This window comes from Ochlerotatus camptorhynchus, unplaced genomic scaffold (genome assembly GCF_037179485.1).
Source record: "Ochlerotatus camptorhynchus isolate MF236.1 unplaced genomic scaffold, CSIRO-AGI_Acam_v1.1 ptg000343l, whole genome shotgun sequence".
In the NCBI taxonomy this organism is placed as follows: Eukaryota; Metazoa; Arthropoda; class Insecta; order Diptera; family Culicidae; genus Ochlerotatus; species Ochlerotatus camptorhynchus.
Genome location: NW_027040831.1, coordinates 106,500 through 129,966, shown reverse-complemented (window position 1 = coordinate 129,966; position 23,467 = coordinate 106,500). Strand labels below are relative to the sequence as shown.

Genomic DNA, 23,467 nt, shown 5'->3' with positions numbered 1-23,467 from the left:
TTGCCACCCTTCTATGTGAAGGGCTTCCCTCCCGGGCTATGGGAGCAGCTGGATTTCTACATTAAGCAGGGCCTTCGCTGCACCATTCAACGGTGCACGGAAGGCTACAAACTGATGGTCTCGGCCGAAAATCACTACAACGCAGTCCAGGCCCTCTTGGACAGGATGAAGCTGGAGTACTTCTCCCACGACGTCGAGGCCACCAAGCCGCTGAAAGTGGTGCTGCGCGGGCTCCACGACATGGACACCACCACCTTAATGGACGAGATTAAGGCGAACGGCCTCAAGCCGGTCGAAATCCACAAGATGACCCGCAGCAAGGCCATCAAGTATCGTGACCAGCTCTACTTGGTCCATCTGCAGAAGAACTCCACAACCGTGAAGGATCTCCATACGACACGCACACTGTTCCACATCGTAGTGAAGTGGGAGCGGTATAAGCCAACCCACCGTGGCGTCACTCAGTGCTCGAACTGCCTATTGTTCGGGCACGGCACCAGGAACTGCCGCATGGCCAGCCGCTGCATCAAATGCGGCAAAAACCACAAGATCGACGACTGCGACAGCATCGAGGAAGCCGCTCCCACATGCGCCAACTGCGGTGCTGCCCACAAGGCCACGAGTAAGGCCTGTCCGAAGCGAGCCGAATACGCCGAGATCCGGAAGAAGGCCTCGTCCAACAACCAGCCCGGTCGCAAGAAGGTCCCGGAAAACAACGCGCAGAACTTTCCTCCGTTATCACCGGTCCAACCACGGCCAATTCCAGTGTTGGCGCCGCTCCCGCTCAACCAACAGTTGGCTGCTGCCCAGTCGGCTGCCGCTGCAGTACCTAGTCAAGCCTCCGGCCCATCGACGGATCCCCCTGCTCCGGGATTGGCCGGTACAACCGGTGAAGCTACAGACGATTCTCCGCTGTCAACGGATGAGATCGTCACACTGTTGGCCCAGGCCATCATCATCAAGCGCACCTGCGCAACAAGAACACAACAGTTCCAAGCTATCATCTCCTTCGTCGCTAATTATGGACCGTGAACCCATAAAGATCGCCTACTGGAACGCTCGCTCCGTAGGGGCGAAAAACATTGAGCTTGCAGACTTCCTCCGCAAGCACGACATCGACGTGGGCCTCCTCACCGAGACCCACCTCAAGACCGGTGACAGCTTCTGGCTGCCCGACCACAGCATTGTCCGGCTTGATCGCACCAGCTCCAGGGGGGGCGGTGTCGCGGTCATCATCAAGAAAGGCATCAAGTACTGCACCCTACCCCACTACCGCACTTCCATCATCGAGGCCGTTGGCATAGAGGTGGAAACATCGACCGGAAACGTCCGGTTCATCGCCGCCTACTGCCCCCGGCAATGTACCGTTAGCAATGGTACAGCACAGCAGTTCAAGAACGACCTTGCCATCATAACCCACACCAATGCCCGCTTTGTAATCGGAGGGGACCTGAACGCCCGGCACGAGGCCTGGCGGAACTACCAGCAGAACCAGAACGGCCGCCTGCTATTCGACCATTCCCAGCATGGTCTCTATTCCGTCTGGTTTCCGGACGAACCAACCTTCACATCACCGACGGGCAACCCATCGACGCTGGACCTGTTCTTGGCAAACACCAGATTAGCCAAGCCGGTTGCCGTCAACGACCTGAGTTCGGACCACCAACCGGTGCTGACCGAGCTGGGCTACAACGTGGCCCCTGCACCGTGCCAGCGGAAGGACTACCATCGAGTCAACTGGGTCCAGTTTCGACGCGTGGTCGGCCGCCACATCGACGACAACCCACCACTCGACACAGTGGAGGACATCGACCGGGCCCTGGAGGGTCTCCATCAAGCCATATCCGTGGCTGACGAAGAGTGCGTTCGACGAGTTCCTGTGAGGGGTAAGTTTCAAGCAATTGATTCCCACACCAAACTCTTGATTCGGCTCAGAAATGTTCGTAGACGCCAGTTTCAGCGGACTGGGGATCTGCAGCGTAAATACGAAATGGTCGATCTGAATCGGCAGATCGCTTCCAGAATGGTCTCAATCCGGAACGAGAGTTTCGGGCGGCTCGTTCAGAACCTGGACGACCGTTCCAGACCATTCTGGAAGGTTGCCAAGGTGCTGAAGTCTCACCCCAAGCCCATTCCACCACTTAGAGTCAATGACGAACGGCTTATCACCAACGAAGAGAAGGCCAATGCGATTGGGGAGCACATTGCCCAGTCGCATTTGCTTGGCTCTAAAATCCCAAGTCCACTCGAGAACCAGGTTGCGCAGTGCGTCCTGACGTTAGATGCCTCCCCTTGTGCCGTCCCTCCAGAAGAACGGATTACAGAGGAACAAATTTGCTCAGCGCTGAAATACAGTAAGAACATGAAGGCTCCCGGGTTTGACGGAATATTCAACCTAGCGTTGAAAAATCTCAGCCCGAGGGTGCACTCGCTGCTAGCAGCCACCTTCAACAGATGCTTGGAGCTGCACTACTTTCCAAGCATCTGGAAGGTGGCAAAAATCATCCCGATCCGCAAACCTGGGAAAGACCCTTCACTACCGTCAAGCTACAGACCGATTAGCCTGCTCTCAGCGCTGAGCAAGCTGTTCGAAAAATTGATCCTCAGCCGACTAAACAAGTTTGTGGAGGAACATGACATTCTTTTTCCGGAACAGTTCGGGTTCCGTAAGGGGCATTCCACCAATCATCAGCTAGTGCGGGTGATGAATAACATCCGGAGTAACAAAGCTGTATCCAAGTCCACAGCCATGGCCTTGTTAGACGTCGAAAAGGCGTTTGACAATGTCTGGCACGACGGACTTATATACAAGCTTTGTAACTCCAACTTTCCACCATACCTTGTGAAAATCACCCGTAACTATCTCCAGCAAAGGTCGTTCAGGGTGTCGTTGAATAGTTCCCTTTCGGGACAATTTCCGATCCCAGCAGGTGTTCCGCAAGGGAGTCTGCTGGGACCACTGCTTTACAGCATCTACACGTCGGACATCCCTCCTCTAGGAGACGGTTGCGTGTTCTTTCTGTTTGCAGATGACACCGCGATAGCCGTCAAAGGTAGGATGCCTCGTGAAATTACGAACAAGCTCCAACGATGCCTTGACACCTTTACTGATTATGCCACCACGTGGAAAATCAAAATCAACGCCTCGAAAACCCAAGCGATCATGTTCCTTCACAGACAATCATTAAAACTTAAACCGTCTCCCTCCTGTACCGTAATAATGGATGGTACAAGGGTCGAGTGGTCCACTGATGTTACTTATCTCGGGATGTTGTTCGATGAGAAGCTCCTGTTCCGCTCGCACATAGAGAAAACCCTAGTTAAGTGCTCCGCCTTGGTTAGGTGTTTGTATCCGCTCATTTGCCGCAGATCCCGCCTCTCAAGGCAAAACAAACTGGCTGTTTACAAACAGATCATAGCCCCCGCGATCTTCTATGCCGCCCCGGTGTGGGAATCGTGCGCTCAGACCCACAGGAACAAAATCCAGGTTGCACAGAATAGAGTGTTGAGGATGATCCTAGATCGTCCATTCGACACAAGAATAGCAGACCTCCATCAAGAGGCAGAAATTCCCAAAGTAGATTCCAAAATTGATGATATGACAACTAAATTTATTCAAAAATGCAATCTTTCTGAACATGCTTTAATAAGCAATTTGTACATAGTAGGTTAAGTGTATATAGTAGAGTAGGTTAGTTTTAAGCTGTAAATAGTAGTATTAAGTAGTTTCTCTTCAAATTCTAAAAACAAAACAAACCAATCCCACCAAGGTGGTCGACCGTGTACTAAGTCTAGGACTAATTCTGTAAAACAAATTTTGAATTTTGCCCATACCTAAAGATGAAGAAAGCAATTAAATCACTTAGTAAAAAATTTATATGGTAATCGTCCAAGTTAAACTAAAATAAAGATCATTTAAACTAAAAAAAAAAGACAAAACCATCCGTTTGGTAAGAATTTCGTCTGGCTGGAAGGTTGGTATTTGAAATTGGTATTTGGTAACCAAGTTAACCCCAAGGTTTTTACTGATTGATCCTGTTCCCAATTAACTTCCTGCGTGTTGTGAAGCGCTAGATTGTCTCGTGGTATGCCATCCAAAGCTGCTGAGCAATTAGACGCCCATTTTCTAAGCTTGAACCTGCCACTTGCCATCATGGCGTTAAATTGTTTTTGTAGTTCCACTGCTGTTTCAATGTCATCTGCGCCGGAGATAACATCATCCATGTAGATATCCTCATCTACAGCCTGTACTGCAAGGGGGTACCTTTCCCGCTCGTCTACAGCTAGTTGATTGATCGTACGAGTTGCCAAAAAGGGTGCCGGCTTCGTTCCATACGTCACCGTCGTAAGCTCGTACGTTTCATCCCGTACGTTTCGTCTGTCTCGAACCGCCATAAACTACTTTGCAGTGGAATATCCGTTGGGTTCATATTAATCTGCTGATACATTTTTTCCGCATCCGCTACCAGCATCACCTGACGGGTACGACTGCGGAGAACTATTGTACGGAGATCTTGCTGGATGACTGGCCCGACCAGTAGTGTATTGTTGAGGGAGATCCCACTCGACGTTTTGCACGAGGCGTCGAAGACAACCCTCACCTTTGTAGTTGTGCTGGCCTCCTTCACAACTGGATGATGTGGTAAGTAGCACCGCTTACTCCCGTTCAGAGCATCATCCTCCACCTTCCGCATGTGACCTAGTTTCAAATATTCCGCCATGCAGGCCTTGTACTGTTTCGATAGGTTCTCGTCCCTTGAGAGCCTGCGTTCCAGTCCTTGCAGACGTCTAAACGCAATGTCCTTAGATTCCCCGAGTTGTGATAGAATATCCTCCAAATACCGTCTCCGTTAGCATGGGAAGACCGTGACCCAATGATATTTCATGTCCTGTCTTGAAGAACCTGAAGAAGGATTGTGTTCCCAAGACCAGATCTACTGTGCTTGCCTTGAAGAAACTTGGATCAGCCAATTCTATTCCTTCTGGAAATTCCCATCCTTTAGTATGCACCAATGTTGTAGGTAGATTGACGATCACTTTTGGTAACACCAGAAAGCTCAGGGACCGACAAAATAGTGAAACTCGTGACTTAATTGCCACTTGCAGCCGCTCTGTTGCCTTTGTCGCGACGTGGCCAATACCCAACACCGACCCGTCGACTTTCTCTCTGCTACGAATGTTCAAGCGCTGACTCAATGTCTCCGATATGAAATTGCATTCTGAACCGGAGTCAAGCAATGCATGAGCTGGATACCGAGATCCCGTACGTCTTCAACGAGAACTAATGCTGTGGCAAGAAGAATGCTTGAAGTCCGCCCATGAGCCATGTTAGATGATGCAGTGCTAGAGAATCCCGTATTCGCCTCTTGCTGATTGGTAGCTGCCGACGACCCGTTGTTAATGCCAGAACCTCCATTATTTCCATTTGGAGCAGCTTGAAGTTTTGAGTCTGATTCACCCTTAAAACAGACTAGGGTGTGATGATGAGCCTTGCATTTCCGGCAAGTGTACTTTGAAGAACAGTCCCTTGCCTAGTGTCCTCTCTTAAGGCAATTACGACAAAGAGCATGTGTACGAATCAGAGACTCTCGACTGGAAACCGTCATTTGAAGAAAGGATGGACAAAGATGCAGCAAATGGTTCTTCGTGCATGCAGGGCATTTCAATGAAGTTGACTGCACAGCGTTGTTGGTGACACGAACCCACTGTTTCCTTTTCATTACCGCTGGTACCGACTCTTGACGACTATCCGAAGATCTTATGGGTAGCGATTCTAAAATACGAATGCGACGTTGAATAAAGTCAATGAGTTCCGGCAAAGTGTCTTGTTCTTTCGTTGAAGAGAGCTCTTCCCATCCACGCCGTGTACTGGGGTCCAACCGTGCACTGAGAACTTCTATCAGCAAAAGATCCTTATAATCTGCCGGCTGAACTACTTGATCCAGGTCGATCACTGATTCCTTCCCAAGGTTTGGCAGTTTGAAAAGCGTCTGAGCCTGCCTTTTCTTTAGCAACTTGCTGTTATTATATCGCTTTTGAAGGGTTTCCCATGCTATCGAATAGCTGCCTCGAGTGATTTTCAATGAATCTACTAACGCCTTCGCTTCACCTCCGAGACAACCCTTAAGGTAATGGAATTTTTCTACTTCTGATAAATCTGGCTTCCGGTGAATCAATGAAGTATAAAGATCCCGAAAGCTCAGCCTCTCGTCTATGTTGCCGTCGAAATTTTGTAGTTTAATTTGCGGCAGACGAACATGATTCATCTCTCCATGCAACGTTGCAGCTGATTCGTTGAGAGCTGACGTATTTGTAAATTCCTTGGCCTTGTCAAGCAAAAATGACTTGACGTCATATTAGCGGTTTTCAAAATCCGAACGTTCCTTTGAAAATACATCGCTTTCAGTGTATTCCTCGTGAGTTTTGATTTCATAGAGAGATTCACTAATTTTCTCCCATAGATCATCTAAACGTTCAAGACGCACGTGAATTTGGCTAGCAGTGGTACCCTCCGGAAAGTTCTCAACGAATTTGTAGATATTGTTGACGGAAGTTTGTTGCCCCTTTGATTTAGTGTAAAGAGACTTCAGTGGTGGACCTTCCTTGGATCTTGAAGGCATGTTGACGGATTTTAAAAGAGCAGCGTCTGAACGAATTTATGGTCGACGCAACCCGGTACAGACTGACAATCCAACAAATCCAAAATCGAAAGAAAAGAGAGGTGTAGTATCCAAATGGCCCACTTCGGCCAAACATATACTATGTAGTCTCACCTTCGAAGCTAATAGCTGCGCTGGATGACCGAACGATACTGGTAGCAATCTCCAATTTTCTTAAAGCTCGTTCAAAGTGCAAGGCAATGTACGATTAGCTTTCATCCACACGTATATGTTAAATTATCACCGATTCAGGAGTGTCGAAAGAGAAAATGGCAGATGTAGTATCAATAATCCAACTACGGCCGGACATATACCGTTTAGCTTTACCTGGGCAAAGAACGAAGGCGCCAACCCAGTACGATCTGAACCCCAATGAAACCGTAGGTTCTCTTATGCGACGATCGTTGGCGAGACAATGAAGCGATGGAATTCCATAATGAATGAATGAAGAAAATCGTCGAAAGTAGTTGAGAGATTTAATCTCGAACCTCGCAAATCAGGGATTCGTCCGCAAGAAAGTAGTGATCCCATGTTCACCGAAAAGGTACAATTTATTGTTGGAGTACAGTTCACAAATCCAGCAACGGCTGGACATATATTTGTGTTAAAATTTGCCTGCTAGAAATTATGGCTCCGCGACGTCCACCGTAACGTTATCTCATTCACCGTCACCACTCGATATCTACGAAATCTTTGATTCGGAATATCGTCCACTGTATCCATTCACGGTAGTCTGCAATCCACTGATGTGGTCACCAAATGACGAATCGCTTTTGGCAACGGTTGAGCCAACGGAACACCTCCAATAGTAGATGTCGAGCGAATCTCAGTTCCGAGAGTAAGAGTGAAGAAACGAAATTTGGTGTAAGAAAGTTGCAGGTCGATGCTTCGGCTGCACATATACTCGTTCTCGCATCCCGAAGATAATCCTCGGTCTGTGAACTCCGACAGTAACCCACGGTTTGGACAGTAGTAATAAAGTTGTGATGGCTGCGTACGTTGTTAACCTAATTGGTAAGGTATAATCGTTGACAACAGATGTGCAAAAATTTGTATTTTTTCTGATAGTAAAGCAGCACTGAAAGCACTGAGTGCTTACAAATGTACATCAAAGATCGTCTGGAAATGTATTCTCTCGCTTCGGAAACTATGCCAAGGAACTCAGTAAACTTATATTGGGTACCCAGACACTGTGGCATTGAAGGGAATTAAAGGGCAGACGACCTAGCAAAGTTAGGTTCCAATTCATAGTTTTTGGCCCAGAACCATACTGTGGAATATCATATTATCACACATGGCTGGAGTAAATTGGATCATTCGGGTGAGACGGTTCCTTTTTGTTTGTTTAATTTTATTTTAAACAGGATTAGAATTTTAATTTAGGAGCTTGGCTAGCTTGGCGGCTACCTAAGCTTTTGCTTACTGACTAGAAGATCGTGGGTTTACTCCCAAGCTTCTCGAGAACACAACAATTACTATGGTCGCATCGCCTGCTTAAGCGAATCCTGACCCATCTCCTACCAAACTAAAGGGCGAACACGAAATTATTGCGACACCGAAAATGTCATGCCAATTTTCTTATAATGTTTAGAATCAAACCAAAATTTAAGGGTAGTTTTATACATATATTTAATTCAAAAATCAAAAGAAAAGTTAATCGATGGAGCCTTGAGTGTAAAATTGAACGCATTTTCGCTTGATGCCCTCCATCAAAGTCTTTACAGTGTCATCCGGTACCAGTTTCTCAGTTTTTTTTCCATTTTCTTAACATGTCCTTCTCGTCTTTGACTGTCTTCTTGCTCTTCCGAAGTTCCCGCTTCATTATTGCCCAGTACTGCTCCACCGGGCGCAGCTCCGGACAGTTTGGCGGATTCATGTCATTTGGAACAAAATGGACAGAATTGGCCTCATACCACTCCAGGACACGGCAAAAGGCGCTTCTCGAGGCACTTAGATTTGTAGATCTCGCCATTTACTGTGCCCTTTGTCACGAAAGGCTCACTCCTAAGTCCGCAAGAGCAGATGGCCTGCCAAATGAGATATTTGGAGGCGAACCAGAGGCCGGTGAAAAACTCCAACCCCGGAATTTGCTTAAAATCGGCTTTTATATACGTTTCGTCGTCCATCACACAGCAGCCATATTTTGTCAGCATCTTCTCGTAGAGCTTCCGTGCCCGAGTTTTAGCCGTCGATTGTTGCCGCTCATCGCGGTTTGGGAAGTTCTGTACCTTATATGTGTAGAGTCCCTCCAGGAGGCAACAATCGAATTCACCAGAAGGAACACTTTCGGAACTCGCCAATAAAACTCGTTTAACCACTTTAACTTTAACAGACCGTTTTATTCACTACCAGTCGCAACAATCGTTCATCGGCTTCTGCCTCAATAAATCTCCTTTACACCGAGGCGCTCGTTTGTCGTCGTCCGTTCTCTTTCACTCTCCTTGATTCTCCCGCTCGATATACATAGGTCTCTTCCGGGGGTGGAGAATGGTTGCCATATTTACGTTTATCAACTCTACAATATGTATGTAGTCCAGCTCTCTTCTTTGCATTCTGGGCGTAGCTCTGTGACATGCCGATCTTTTTAGCCAAATCACGGCTTGAGACGTTGGGATTTGATTTAATCATCCGCTTCACCTTTCCCTCCGTCTTTTTGTTCTCCGGTCCCGGTTTTCTTCCAGCTCCTTTGCCGTGGTCCAACGTCAACCGCTTCTGGAACCGCTTCAACACTCTGGAGACGGTTGAATGGTGAATGTTCAACATTTTTCCCAACTGCCGGTGCGACAGGTCAGGAAATTCCAGGTGTTTGGAAAGAATTTGTTCTCTCAACTCGCGTTGGTTCACCTCCATTTTCGTTGAATCGAAAAACACGACTTCGAGTTTGACAGCATGTACACAATACACATCAATGAGAAAGTGTGCAAAATTTGGTTGATTTTTACCCAATGGTAAAAAAGTTATGCCCTGTTGAATGTGTCGCAATAATTTCGTGTTCGCCCTTTAACCCATGTCCTGAAACTAAGTGACGGTGAAATTCGTAAATTATTGTGGAGCGACGAAATATTTAAGCGAGCATGATTCCGTTAAGAGATTTCAATTATAATAAGCAAATCACAATACTTCTCACCAAGCTGTTTGAATTACCGCGACTATAGATTGAGAAACGCTGCCTTTAGGTATTTCGAGACTTGCATCATGTGTTGATGGAATTTTTTCTGAAGAATCCTTGTAACCTCTCAGATCTTCTCTCGAAACGTTCTTGAATATGCATTAGAACTTACCTGAAGTTTGATTGTCACGGTCACCGTGGTCAATAAAAGTAAATTTTCTTTTGCCATTTTCAAATGACAGTGTCAAATTGATTAAATCTCTGCTAAAAACTCTATCGTTGAACACCACAGAAAAAAATCTACTAATCGTCACCTAAACGTCACGCACGCACGTATGGTTAATTCAATTATAATTCCTAGCCTGCTGGGACCTGTTGCCATGCGAACGGCCCACACGAGCGGCATGTGCCACTATAAATTGACAAGGGAATACGCCGTCTCATGTCCCGGAGAGTTAGGGGCGGGACACAAATTGAATTTCATTCTCGGCAAAGTTTGTGTCGCTGTTGGCAGTGGTACCGATCCCATACCAAAACAATGATCACGTGAAAAAATATGTATGTGGGGTAAAAGCGGCAGGTGGGAATCGGTTAGCGATAATCTAGAAAAGGGACTGTTTTTCATTCAACAGAGTAAACGCATTCTCTGCTGGAGATTTATGGCCAGTTTAGGAATGTCGGTCGTTTAATTGCTAGGCTTCCACCGTGCTCTCACAGGTATTGCGGTGACGTTTTCGAAGTTGTCGGTATTGTTCGCAGTGACGAAGAATGCAACGCGTTGCAAAATATAACAATTGCTGCGTGTTTGTGTTTGTTCAATGAAACATGTCAACTGGTACGCAGGAAGCTTAGAAAATGTCATTTACTGTGCATTTGCACACGGTCAAGCAGTGTTTAGTAATTAATTTCGAAAATTTTACCCAACAGCCGCAATACCCCTCATTAAAACCGTCGGTACGTCGATCAGGCGTTCCCGAAATACCCTATTCCCTCCCGGTGCAGCCTACTGCCTTCGCTTTCGACTGGGCGAAATTAATTGAATTCCTCGTCTCCATGGCGCTGGCTGGCAGTTTCCACCGGTAGAGCTCCGGATGGGTGCGGTCAAGCTCATTTACGAAATCGGTGGAATTTTGTAATCGAAAATGTGGTCCTGGCTGCCTGGCCGGGTTTTTTGGCGGACGTCAGTCACGGAAGCTATTTTACACTCAAGTTGATGTTATTTCTCTGAAACCTGTAAATAACCGAACTGAATATAGGTAGCATTTCCATACAATGGGGACGGTATGAAATGTAAACATGAATTTGTTTTGTTTGGACTCGGATGGGCTTGAGTCGTTTAACGAACTAGTGGAAATGTTTTAGAACATGGTCAAGTTCGTACGCTGATAGTTCCAGAAGCTTGTAGAAGGGATGGCTTGACCCTTTTAATAATTCATACTTAGAAATAACTGCTTTTACACGAGACGTAATCCATATTAGATGTTCTCAAACCGAAACATAAGCAAAACTTGACTAAGAGAACGTTTGATTGAATTGATTTTCTCGTTTCTTTCAACTGATTCTTATGTCGAAAGGACCGCTTACATGTGCCGGTCTCAGGGAACCGAAATTTACACGACCTATTCGTAGTGTGTAAAGCACATCCTGGTGATTAGCCATGCAATTAGCAAGAAAGAACGGTTACACCTTTTCACCTACACTCTCCCATCGTTGATTTCAATGAAGTTTTATTAGTTTTACATACAACGGTTCTCATACCTACCCTTCGCATTGAATATAAGCGGATTCCAGCGATTCAATGGTAGGGAAATGTAACATTTTATTCTGTGGCCCATTTTCGCAAGTTTCCCATTTAAAAGTAGTTCCATTTCGCTCCTAAGAGGATCAAGAAGATTGAAATATAACGTAACAAACCCGGACGGAAATCGGGAGCAAAAATCGAGTTGAAAATGTTCCTGAAACATAAATCCCATTTTCCGTGTTATTTTGCTGTGCTTACTTGAAATCCTCAAAGAGAAAAACATCATACCCAGCAATTCTACAGTTACAACCGGCGAGAAACACAGAGCTTAGTGAAATTAAATGCTAACACATATCCACCCCAAGCCAGGCGTTCGGTTCAAAGGTCATCTGACCGAGCCGTCTGACTCCAGACCGGGGATCTTGATAAAACAGAAAACCCGTCAGTCGTAAAAGCTTTGCAGTAGTGAAATGCCGTCCAGGCGCCGGGCCGGCTTAGGGATTCATTTCACTTCCAGGATTAACAAAAAGCCAACGTGTCTCGGGGACCGAATTGATAAACTTGCCGAGCGGCGCCATCACAACAGGATAACATAATCGCAGCAACCACTTGCGAGGGAAAATGACCGACCGAGGGCGTCCCTACACGAGAGGATCAAAGCAGGCTACCACCGCAACAAAAGCCAATATTTAAAGGATTAGTGTTCCAGCGGGCAGTAAACGTTTGTAGGTCGCCTGCTTCGTCCACTTGAAGCAGGATTACCAAGATCTTGATTCTTTGCCTACTTTTATTTTTCGTTTTCATCTAATTCGTATCTACTGTGGGATGTAACCATCTTGCCTTGAATTTGCTGCTCGCTGCATACAACAGCGGAACACCGAACACTCTCTGGCTCCATCACCGTAAGGTCGGTCGGTCGGTCGGTAGTTAACCACCATCCAACAACACCATAAACCCACGCTGCCGGTGATGACGACGGCAGTGGGAGGCGTTGGCTTCTGCAGACCATGTATTCAAAGTTTATCTACATTTTGCAAAGCACCGGTACCAGGTAAATGATGTGGGCAGGTCAGCGAATCCAAGGATGGGTCGCACGCTACACGTCTGTCTTGTTTATCCTTCGAGCATGAAGTCAAGCGGATGCGTTGCTTCGGTTGCTGGCGGGAGTTGTTGCCCAGGTAATTACTGCTTTAACAATGTGCGCCGGTTACTGCGATTTGTTCGAAGTCGTTAAAAATTAGACCTTGGTTTGAGGTTTTGTTTGAGAGTTTTGAATTTAGTCGGTGACATCGTTCGCAATTTAATGAGCACAGGTTGATTGAAGGTAAATGAACTGGTGGGGGTTTTGTTGTTTGCAGTTGAACAGCTATTTTCTTAAGTACATTGAACAAAATTAGCATATATTAAGCTCATTTGTAATCAAAACATTAATCATCATTCGCCTTGGATGTAGAAGGAAAAGAACGCGAAAACTTATTATGACTCGTGAACTTTCCTCTTGTTTACCTTGATGCAATTTCACGAATACTAAAATCCCCCGAAGGTTAGTGGTTCTGCCCACTCACCGCTATTTCTCAGCTGTTTTCCAACCGATTGAGCTGATTTTAGTGCTCACCCGGAAGACCTCCTTAAACTATATAAAACGACTATTCTTCAAGGGGTAGGTCACTCCGCACACCAATCTTGGGTCATCTTTTTTGTCAGTGTGCCGCAAGTATGCCGATTGTGCCGGTCATAGAGCAAGCTGCGATTGTTTGTAAAATACCCATCCCGGCAACCCGGTATTTCTGACACATTGAATGTTTTGGTTTGAAATCGCAAGGATTAATCGGATTGAAGATGACGCGGGAACTGGCAGGTGTGTGAACTTTCGGTGTTTTGTGATCCATAGGGTAATAAAAGTCCTGTGTTTTAGTGTTTTATAATGCCCTCAAAGGCAGACCAGAAATCTAGCTTTTCGGCCGGAAAGAGTTGGAACCAGTGGGCAGCATTGTTAGAGACCAACTATAGAAGATGATGAATATACTTCTTTAGCCTGTTTTATGTGATTTGCAGCATTATTTGAATTAAAGGTACTAATGAGGTCTGATTAACTGCCTCTTCCTCTTGAGTCCACTCTAGAACCTACATTGCATATTTAGATCTATAAGTGAAATGCTGGTCTGAGTTCCTCTGGTATATTCATTTAGAAGATATTCCTTTACATACAGTCAAACAGCACGTAATGTTCTGAACAACTTCAATGACAGTTGTCCAGCAGTGCTCCCATTTTATTTACAACAATCTAATCCCTACGAGATTGTGCCGAAGGTATGCTGACAATGTGCCGATGGATGTGCCCAAGCTGTGTAAAATATAATTCAGGCACATTGTGCTGAGTGACTTACCCCTTGCTATTCTTTCAGTTCTTGAGTATGGCTCTTTCTGGTTCAATATCGTTGTTTACGTATTGCCCTAGGCTGTATGCATTCAACACACAATAATATTATGAGCTTAGAGGTTCTGGCAGGCGTAAAACCCCTGAAGAACCGTTTCTGGGAGCTCTCATTAAGAGTATTGATCAAATGTAGTGTCAGTAACATCCTTGTGATTGAAAACTTCGATCTATCTCAATTCCCCGTATTTTTGCTGAAAAGTACCAACAAGTCAATTGCAATAGAAGATTTTTCACTGATGGATCATGCATTGGTCATCCACTGGCTTCAGTGTCTTCAATGAATACTCATCCGCCTTCCGGAAACTTCAACTTCGCATTGCATTGGGGTGTTGGAAAGTACACCACATGCCGTCTACATCAGTGCGTCCCTCGCACAACGACAACGTAGAGAGCAAACAAACTATGTTCTTTTGAAAAACGTATGATGCAACCAGAAGTTTATTTTCCGTCATTCTTCTAAAAGCATGTAATTGAACCACATTGAAATAAAAACGTTGCTCGATAAATCTCGCCTTTAATAGTTGTTCAATATCCGATATTTCCCAACAGGTTATGGGCCCAGCACGCTTCCACTGCGCGTAGTTTGCAAATTGTGAAAAATTCCGTTCGGAAATCGGATGTAAAGTGTGTTTTTTTTTCTCCGATAAAAAACATTTTCACTTGTGAAGACATTTTTTTTACTCGCTGCTCATTCTGGATAGTACCATAGCAACATGGCAACGAACGCGAGCTTGGCCGTAGATAAATTGAATGATTTCAACTACGAGCTCTGGAAATTTCGTATGGAGCTGGTGCTTTTGAAAGAGGGAGTGAGAAACGTTGTCGATGAGGAGAAGCCGGAAGTCCCTAACTCGTCCTGGATCTATAGAGATGGCAAGGCTCGGGCTCTGATCGGTCTCTCAATTGATGATGGCCAAACATGCCACGTCATGCATGCTGCCACAGCTCGCGAAATGTGGTTGTCACTGAAGAACTACCATGCCTGGTCATCGCTTGCCACGAGAATACATGTTTTGCGGAAGCTCTTCCGAATGTACTTACCGGAAGATGGAAATATGGCCGATAATTTGGCGCAAATCACGCAACTGGCCAACCGGCTGTTAAACATGGGAGATCCGCTGAAACATTACTGGTTAGTTGCCATCATCCTGTCAAGTCTGAACGAGTCATATGACAGTCTGATCAAAGTCCGGTGGAAGTGCTAGCGGCAGTAATGAAAAAGTGTTGAAAACGGAAGTGAACCAAAAGAAACAAAAGAAGAAGAAAGAAAAAGTTTGCCATTATTGTGGTAAAGAAGGACATTTTCGACGGGACTGCCGGAAGCTGGAGTACGACATGAAGAACAAAGAAAAAGAAAGTGCCAACAATCAGAAGGCGAACATAGTGGTCGAAAATAAAGAAGCTGACGAGGTGTGTCTGGTTGCTGGACTGCTCGGTGGTGATTCAGGTGATGTTGTGTGGTGTCTAGACTCGAGAGCCACATCGCATATGACCAGTGATGCATCGCTTCTGGAAAACGTTACGTAGGTGAGTTCGATTATTGGCCTTGCTGATGGTAACAAGATCGCTGCGGCAGGGGTTGGTTCCAGCAGATTCCGTGCGCTGGATGGCAATGGTAAGAAGGTACCTGTGACTATCGAGCAAGTTTACCATGTTCCTGCGTTGGCTGGTAATCTACTGTCGGTAAGTAGATTGACCGATGAAGGGTGTTCCGTATTGTTCAACAAAACCAGTTGTGAGATCCAGAAGAATGGGAAAGTTCTGCTTGGTGCTGAAAGAAGAGAAAATCTGTATCAGCTGAAAATCTATGTTCAGAAGGCGTTAAAAACGATGGCAGGCCACAACCAGAATTGTATTCATGTGTGGCATCGTCGTCTTGGCCATCGCGATAAGCAAGTGATTGAGAAGATCGTTCGAGAGGGTCTCGGAAATGGCCTAAATTTGCAGGATTGTGATGTTAAAGCTGATTGCGGAGTGTGCTATGAAGGAAAAATGTGTCTGCTGTAGCGCTGTAGGAGATCTTGTCCATACTGACTTGTGCGGACCGTTGGAGGTTGCGACACCTCGAGGAAATCGTTTCCTGATGACTATGGTGGACGATTACAGCCGGTATTGCGTTCTATATCTGCTGAAGCACAAGTCGGAGGCGGCTGAGAAGATAGTCGAGTACTCAAAAATGATGCAGAATCAGTTTGGTAGGTTGCCGAAAGTAATACGCTCGGATGGAGGAGGAGAGTACTCCTGTACTGAGTTGAAGACATTTTTGACTGGAAATGGAATCCTATTGGAACAAACAGCACCCTACAGCCCTCAACAGAATGGCACGGCTGAACGAAAGAATCGCACTTTGCAAGAGATGATGCGATGTCTTTTGATGGAAGCTCGACTTGGTAAACAATATTGGGGGGAGGCAGTGTCAACTGCTAATTTTCTGCAAAACTTACTACCGACTGCTGCTATCGAAGCTACACCGTTTGAACTTTGGTGGGGGAAGAAAGCAAACTATTCTTTCCTCCGAGTGTTTGGGAGTGAAACGTACGTTCACATACCGCATGAGAGAAGACGAAAGCTTGATCCGAAGACAAGAAAGATGGTGTTTGTTGGATATGCTGATGGCAGGAAGGCATATCGTTTTTTGGACTCCACTACGAACCGTGTCACTATTAGTAGGGACGCAAAGTTCCTTGAACTAACTAATGGTACGCGCGAGCGAAGATCCTGAAGAAGTTTCGGAGCAAGAGGATGGAACCGATGACAGCAATTCGTTTCACAGTTCAGTCGAGAATGAACTTGCATTCGAGGAGTTTGAAGGAGACAAAAATCTTCGTCGATCATCTCGCGTCAACAAGGGAATTCCCCTACGTCGCACAGTGAGGCAGCGAAGCCATTCGTCTGGCCAAAACCTCTAGCGCCGTTGGTTTGCTTTCTACAGCAATACAATGTTCTACAAAGTTGTTCAATACTAAAAGCGCCATCTTTTGAAAGTTTCATATTAGTTCATTTTTACGCCAAATAGGTGGCACTCGAGTCTATCTTTTGAACGGAGCATCCTAGGTGAATGGTTTTCAGGGCAAAGTTGTGTAATTTAAAGTGTTGAGAAATGTTGTCCAAGACATCAAAACTCTATGACTCACATTAAGCGAGATAGTGGGCAATTAGGAAAACTAACCTCTAAAATTGCGTTTTTTCCTTTTTTTCACCTATATTCGTCAAATGTATAAGTTTTATACTCTGATAATTATCAAAATGGTTTGACTCATCCAATAAATACCCATTACTTTATATATCATGCCTTATTATAAAGTTATTAACATAAATGTCTCAAAAAAGTGATGTATAAAAATGTCAATTACTCAAAATATAGCAAAAAGTAGCAGCCAATTTTTATACAGTGATTAGTGTAGACCTTGCTGGATAAAATAACGACCACAGTTCAACAGGCAACAGGCTTGGATGATTTTGTTCAAACGGTTGCAATTGGTCTTCAGGTTAGACAGCCCAGTACGCTGGTACTGGCTACGAATCGTGTTGCGGAGTCTAATAAGGTCTTTAGTGGGCCTGTCAAGGTTCAGAGTATTACTTATCTATCTGGATCAGGGCTTTTTTTTCGCCACGAGCTGTCTTCGGGCGCGGACGCATTTGCATTTTGGTCCGCAAGTAATTTGTATATATATATATATTTTTTTTTTACACTTCGACAACGACGCGTGTGGGTCTCGCTGGCCATTTGTACCTTATATTATCGCGTCGAATATTTAAAACATAAGCAGTTATGCCGTGCGGTGTAATATCATGCAGCATCAACGACGACCGCTTTCTATGGAAGTGCGAATTTTGCAACAAAAAATACCATGCTGCCTGTGTCGGAGTACAGCGACAACGGGAGCATTTCATCACGGCATTCATGGTGCCTATGTGTGCTGACTGCCAGCACATTTTACGGAAGGAAGCCGACGTGAGGAAGCTGCTTCATCAACAGGAGCAACTTGTGGAAGCAATCCACTCTCAAACGGACGCGAACCACCGCATTGCTGCTGACCTAAAAAAATTCTGCTTAGTATCAGAATTATTCGACAGCATTGAGCACCTGCTAAATGACGTAAAAGAAACGTTGGCAGTAATAAATAAAAACAATAATAACATGTGCAGCGCGGTCGGCCAGCATATGAAAACGTGTGATTCACAAGCGCACGCGACAATAACCGGCATCAACGAATCAAATTCGTTGATGTCACAAAAAATTACAAAATTACTTGACGAACGGCTATCAAGCTTATCTAATGACATGGCACTTTCAATAAAAGGGGCCGAATCATCACCTCATCATCATCATCCAGAGCCGAAACTTCTGGAAATTCTTGAGGAAGTGAAATTTGTATCTGGGGCTGTTTCTAGTCTTCAGATAAATGCTGCAGAACCTCATCAGAAGACCTTGGAGGAAGAGTTAGCTGAAAGTCCTCCAGTACACAAAAATACAATATCTCCAAAAACTGACCATTCATCTCCTGGATGGCGGTTTTTAGGCAACAAATGGCACTGGAAGCAGGACTGGTCTAAATTTGACGCAAAACAACGGACTCGCAGGTTGCAGGAAAAAGCTGCTGAAAAATCCAAACGCAGCAGAAAACGACGAAAACAACAACAAATCCACACCAGCAGTACCAAAAACATCATCCAAGGAAATGAATACAGCCGCGCCAAGGGATCGGACAAGCAACTACTGGCCACAGCGAAAGTACAATTTGCTGGTCCGCCATTGACCACCGACCACCCAATTGCAGCCCTCTCGGTCCCAAAATTCATCAACTTCAGGAAGGGTGAAACCATCAACCAATACCGGACAGAAAAGCAGGTACAACACAACAACAAGACTGAAACGCCGTCATCATTGCAATCAAATACAAATACATCAAATCAAACATCTGGATGGTCACTCGACCCTATGCGCCCACCCATCGTAAGCTTGACGCAGCAATCAGCTGATGGGGACGGGCGTTTCCTGAAAGCACGACTACGGGACACAAAAATAATGTACATCGTTCGCCTTTATTTGGCATATATGCATGACAAGGCATGACTCCTTTCGACGAGAAAGAGGTAAATAATAATACCAATGAAAATATTTTATCAACCGACGTACTTCCAAAAGTCTCTTCACATAAACAGAATGCGACTGAAATTTTGATTTACTGTCAAAATTTCAATCGCATGAAAAGCCCAGCTAAAATGAAGGAAATCTATCAAAATTTATTATGCTCATCCTTCTCGGTCATTCTGGCAACTGAAACAAGCTGGGACGAAAGCGTGAAAAGTGAAGAAATCTTTGGAAATGCTTTTAATGTATTCAGAGACGACAGAAATTTTCATGCAACTCAGAAGAAGTCAGGCGGTGGAGTCCTTATAGCTCTTTCGGCCAATTTTAACTCAGAAATTATCTTTACACCAAAATTTACAGAATTTGAGCATATTTGGGTGAAATCACACATTGCCGGTGAAACGCACGTGTTCGCCTCAGTGTATTTTCCACCAGACCATGCTCATAAAAGCACTTATGAAGCCTTCTTCCAAAGTGCTGAACAAATTCTATCTGAGCTTCCTCCTGAGGTTAAAGTTCACATCTATGGAGACTTTAATCAACGCCATGCTGACTTCATTCTGGACTCTGAAAATGAATGTATCTTACTCCCAGTCGTTGGGGATAATGAAACATTGCAGTTCATTTTTGACAAAACTGCTAATTTAGGACTGAACCAAATTAACCACATCAAAAATCAATAAAATTGCTATTTGGACTTTTTACTAACGAATATTTATGAAGATTTCTGTGTGACCGAATCATTAAACCCATTGTGGAAAAACGAAGCGTTTCACACAGCAATTGAATATTCTTTATTTGTACACGAATACCAAAGACCCAACGACTGCGAATACGAGGAAGTCTTTGAATACAAATTAGCAGACTACGAAAAAATCAAACATAAATTAAACAGCGTCAATTGGCAAATAATTCTAAGGAATGAAGGAAATGTCGAAACTGCTGTAGACATCTTCTACCAAATTTTATCAGGAATAATTTTGGAAGAAATACCTTTGAAGAAAAAAAGACGCTACAGAAGCACAAAAAATCCAGTCTGGTATAACAGACAAATAAAAAACTTAAAAAATCGAAAACAGAAAGCACATAAACATTACAAAAAACACAATAATAGTGAAAATTTGGCTATCTATTTGGACTTATGCGATCAACTAGATTTAGCCATCAGTAATGCATTTGAAGAATTTAATTCAAAAACTGAACTTGAAATAAAGTCCTGCCCAAAGAACTTCTTTAATTACGTAAAAACCAAATTAAAATCTGACAATTTTCCATCAATAATGCATCTTGACGAACGTGTCGGGGATAGCTCGGAAAAAAATTGTAAGCTTTTTGCAATTTTTTTTCAAGAAATCTATACGACATTTTCCGATGAAGATCGCGACCGCGATTATTTTGCATTTCATCCAGAATTTTCAAGGGACATTGGCGTCAATCAACTTCAAGTGCAGGATATTTTGCAGGCTTTAAAGAATTTAGACGCCTCAAAAGGTCCTGGACCTGACGGAATTCCTCCAGTATTTTTAAAAAGTCTAGCAATGGAACTCACTGCTCCATTGTTTTGGCTTTTTAATATGTCACTGGAATCCGGAACCTTCCCAAAAATATGGAAAAGCTCATTTTTAGTACCTATTTTTAAATCTGGCCGAAAATCTGACGTACGTAATTATCGTGGAATAGCCATTATCTCTTGCATTCCAAAGCTTTTCGAGGCAATTGTAAATGAAAAATTATTTCTTCAAACCAAAAATAGAATTACTGACATGCAACACGGCTTCTTTAAAGGACGTTCGACCTCGACAAATTTACTTGAATTTATAGACTATTCATTAAATGCAATGGATAATGGAAACCACGTAGAAGCTCTCTATACAGACTTTAGCAAGGCATTTGACCGAATTGACATAACAATGCTTCTTTTCAAATTGAAAGAAATTGGAATTGAGCCAGGACTCCTGAAATGGCTTGAATCATATTTAACTAACCGCCAACAAATAATTAAATTCAACGGAAAGAAATCGACCCCAATTCAAGTCACCTCAGGAGTCCCGCAAGGCTCTCATCTGGGACCTCTTCTTTTTATTCTGTACGTAAACGACATTTCCTTCATTCTCAAAAAAATAAAATTGCTAATCTATGCCGACGACATGAAGCTCTTTTTGGAAATAAAAAATGATGAAGACATCAATATATTCCAGAGTGAAATACACATATTCTACACATGGTGTAAAAAAAGCCTATTAGAACTGAATGTAAAAAAATGCAACTTAATATCATTTAGCAGAAAAAGAACACCATCAAACATTTCAATTGCATTAGGAAATCAGAATGTAGAAAAATGTGAAAGAGTCAGGGATTTAGGGATTATCTTAGACTCCAAACTAACTTTCATAGACCATTACAATACAATTATTCACAGGGCAAATAACATGCTAGGCTTTATCAAGCGCTTTTGCTATAACTTTCAGGACCCATACACAATTAAAACACTATATATTGCCTATGTGAGGTCAATACTGGAATATTGCAGCATTGTATGGTCTCCATTTTCAATCACGCACGAAGAAAGATTAGAATCAGTACAAAAGCAATTTCTATTATATGCCCTTCGTAAATTAGGTTGGACATCATTTCCTCTTCCATCATATGAAGCACGCTGCATGCTTATAAACATACAAACATTAAAAGAGCGTCGTGAATATGCAATGGTTTCGTTTGTAAACGATATCGTTTCGCAGCGCATTAACTCAGCAGAACTTTTATCAAAATTAAATTTTTATGTACCTACTCGACAACTCAGAAATCGAAATTTATTTGCCGTAACCCATCATCGCACAAATTATGCAAAATTTGGGCCATTAAATCGCATGATGGCGTCTTACAATCAATACTGCGAAACCATTGACTTTTCAATGTCTCGGCATAAACTAAAACAATATTTTAACTCCATACGGAATCATAACTCGTAGGAAGTAAAAATATAATAGCTGACAATATATTTTTTAATATTCTTAAGAAAAACAAATTTGTATATGTATTTGTACTAGTCTACATCGGTTGATGAAATAAATAAATAAACATGTTCGATGCTCTAAAATGAACTCGAGTTTTGTTTCTCTCATACAAACGTGTTCAACGCTTCATTTCTAAAACACAGCTAGCTAGAAACGAAAATGAAAAAGAAACACGCTTAGAAGGAAAGGCTGGCTGTGGATCTTCTCGTCGTTGCTTTGCTCATCGCTTTTAATGTAAGTAACGTCGATTTTCTAGTTAAACAAAACCTCTTTATTACTTTCAATCACCTTTCATGAACACTCTATCACCCCTCTTTCAATTTGTTTAAAATGCGTTATGTCCCGTTTTCGTTAATTTTTTTTAACGTAGGACTACGTCTGTGATTTATATATGGGGCTACACTTTGTGAAAACCGAAAATGGAACATGTAACAAAATAATGAAAGATTTTGAACGTTAATAACTCAGCTGTCCCTGGACCAATTTCAATAATTTAATCACCAATCGAGCAGAAATATTCCTACGCATCTACAAATTTAAGACTAAATCATTTTTCAACATGTGAATTGCACGAATGTGCAACTGTTGCTATGATAATCAAAATTATCACCGATTGCCTGTGAAAAGCAATTTCCCTAACATAGATTTCAAAGTAGAATTCCATCCGGTCTTACCAAACGATGTGGTGAGTGGTGGTGTTCTCCGGTACACAACGAAAGGCTCCCCGAAAGCAGCTAGTTATCAAGTCTGGCCTCAACCGCTGATCGGATTCAGTTCCAATCACCGTGTGTGTCACGTGCTTTCGGCACGTGACGTTGAACATTGTTCTCCAGTACACAACGAATCCAATGCAATGCAATCCATCCCACATGAGCATCCATAGAAGGAGGAAGAAGCCACACCACGATTGATCGGAATCAGTAGCTCTTCGAGAGTCACTGTGGGCCAACTATGCCAAGCGCGTCACCCTCATTCCAAACAACATACAGCCAACCAGCCTAATCTGTGTTTAACACCCTAATAGCTCAGCATTACTCAACCATCACGGCTAAACGATCATTTTCAGGACCACCATAAATTTGTAAAAGAGTATTTTTTGGACATTGGTCAAGGTCATCAACCGGATGTCAGTTCCCATATCAAGATAGAGCTGGAATTAGGGCGTAACAGCTTTTGTAAACAATGACTTCTTTCGATGATGTCTTTAAAGTCAAGACTCGCCCACGCAAATCAACATCACCATCAGGTGGCGTAAAATTTCCCCTGGCTGACGGTAATGTAGGTTTGCGTGGGCGTGCCTTGAATTCTTAAAAATCATCGAGAGAAGTCATTGCTTACAAAATCTGTTACGTCTTATTCCAACTCTATCTAGATATGTTGAAATCTAACATTTACTTATTTATTTATTCATC

General features: G+C 43.7%; 2 protein-coding genes across 2 annotated transcripts; one reads left to right on the top strand and one right to left on the bottom strand.

Annotated features, from left to right (window-relative positions):
* Positions 1-4,337: 4,337 nt before the first annotated feature.
* Positions 4,338-4,721, bottom strand: LOC135708972 (uncharacterized). Its single transcript, XM_065231167.1, has one exon. The coding sequence runs from the start codon at positions 4,719-4,721 to the stop codon at positions 4,338-4,340; it is 384 nt and encodes a 127-aa protein (XP_065087239.1).
* A 9,938-nt stretch (positions 4,722-14,659) lies between these two features.
* Positions 14,660-15,151, top strand: LOC135708971 (uncharacterized). The gene has a single exon (XM_065231166.1). The coding sequence runs from the start codon at positions 14,660-14,662 to the stop codon at positions 15,149-15,151; it is 492 nt and encodes a 163-aa protein (XP_065087238.1).
* The last annotated feature ends 8,316 nt before the right edge of the window (positions 15,152-23,467 follow it).

What these genes read in the sequence shown, in the direction of transcription:
- LOC135708971 (XM_065231166.1), top strand. Translation starts at nt 14,660, where the DNA reads ATGGCAACGAACGCGAGCTTGGCCGTAGATAAATTGAATGATTTCAAC.
- LOC135708972 (XM_065231167.1), bottom strand. Translation starts at nt 4,721, where the DNA reads ATGGCGGAATATTTGAAACTAGGTCACATGCGGAAGGTGGAGGATGAT.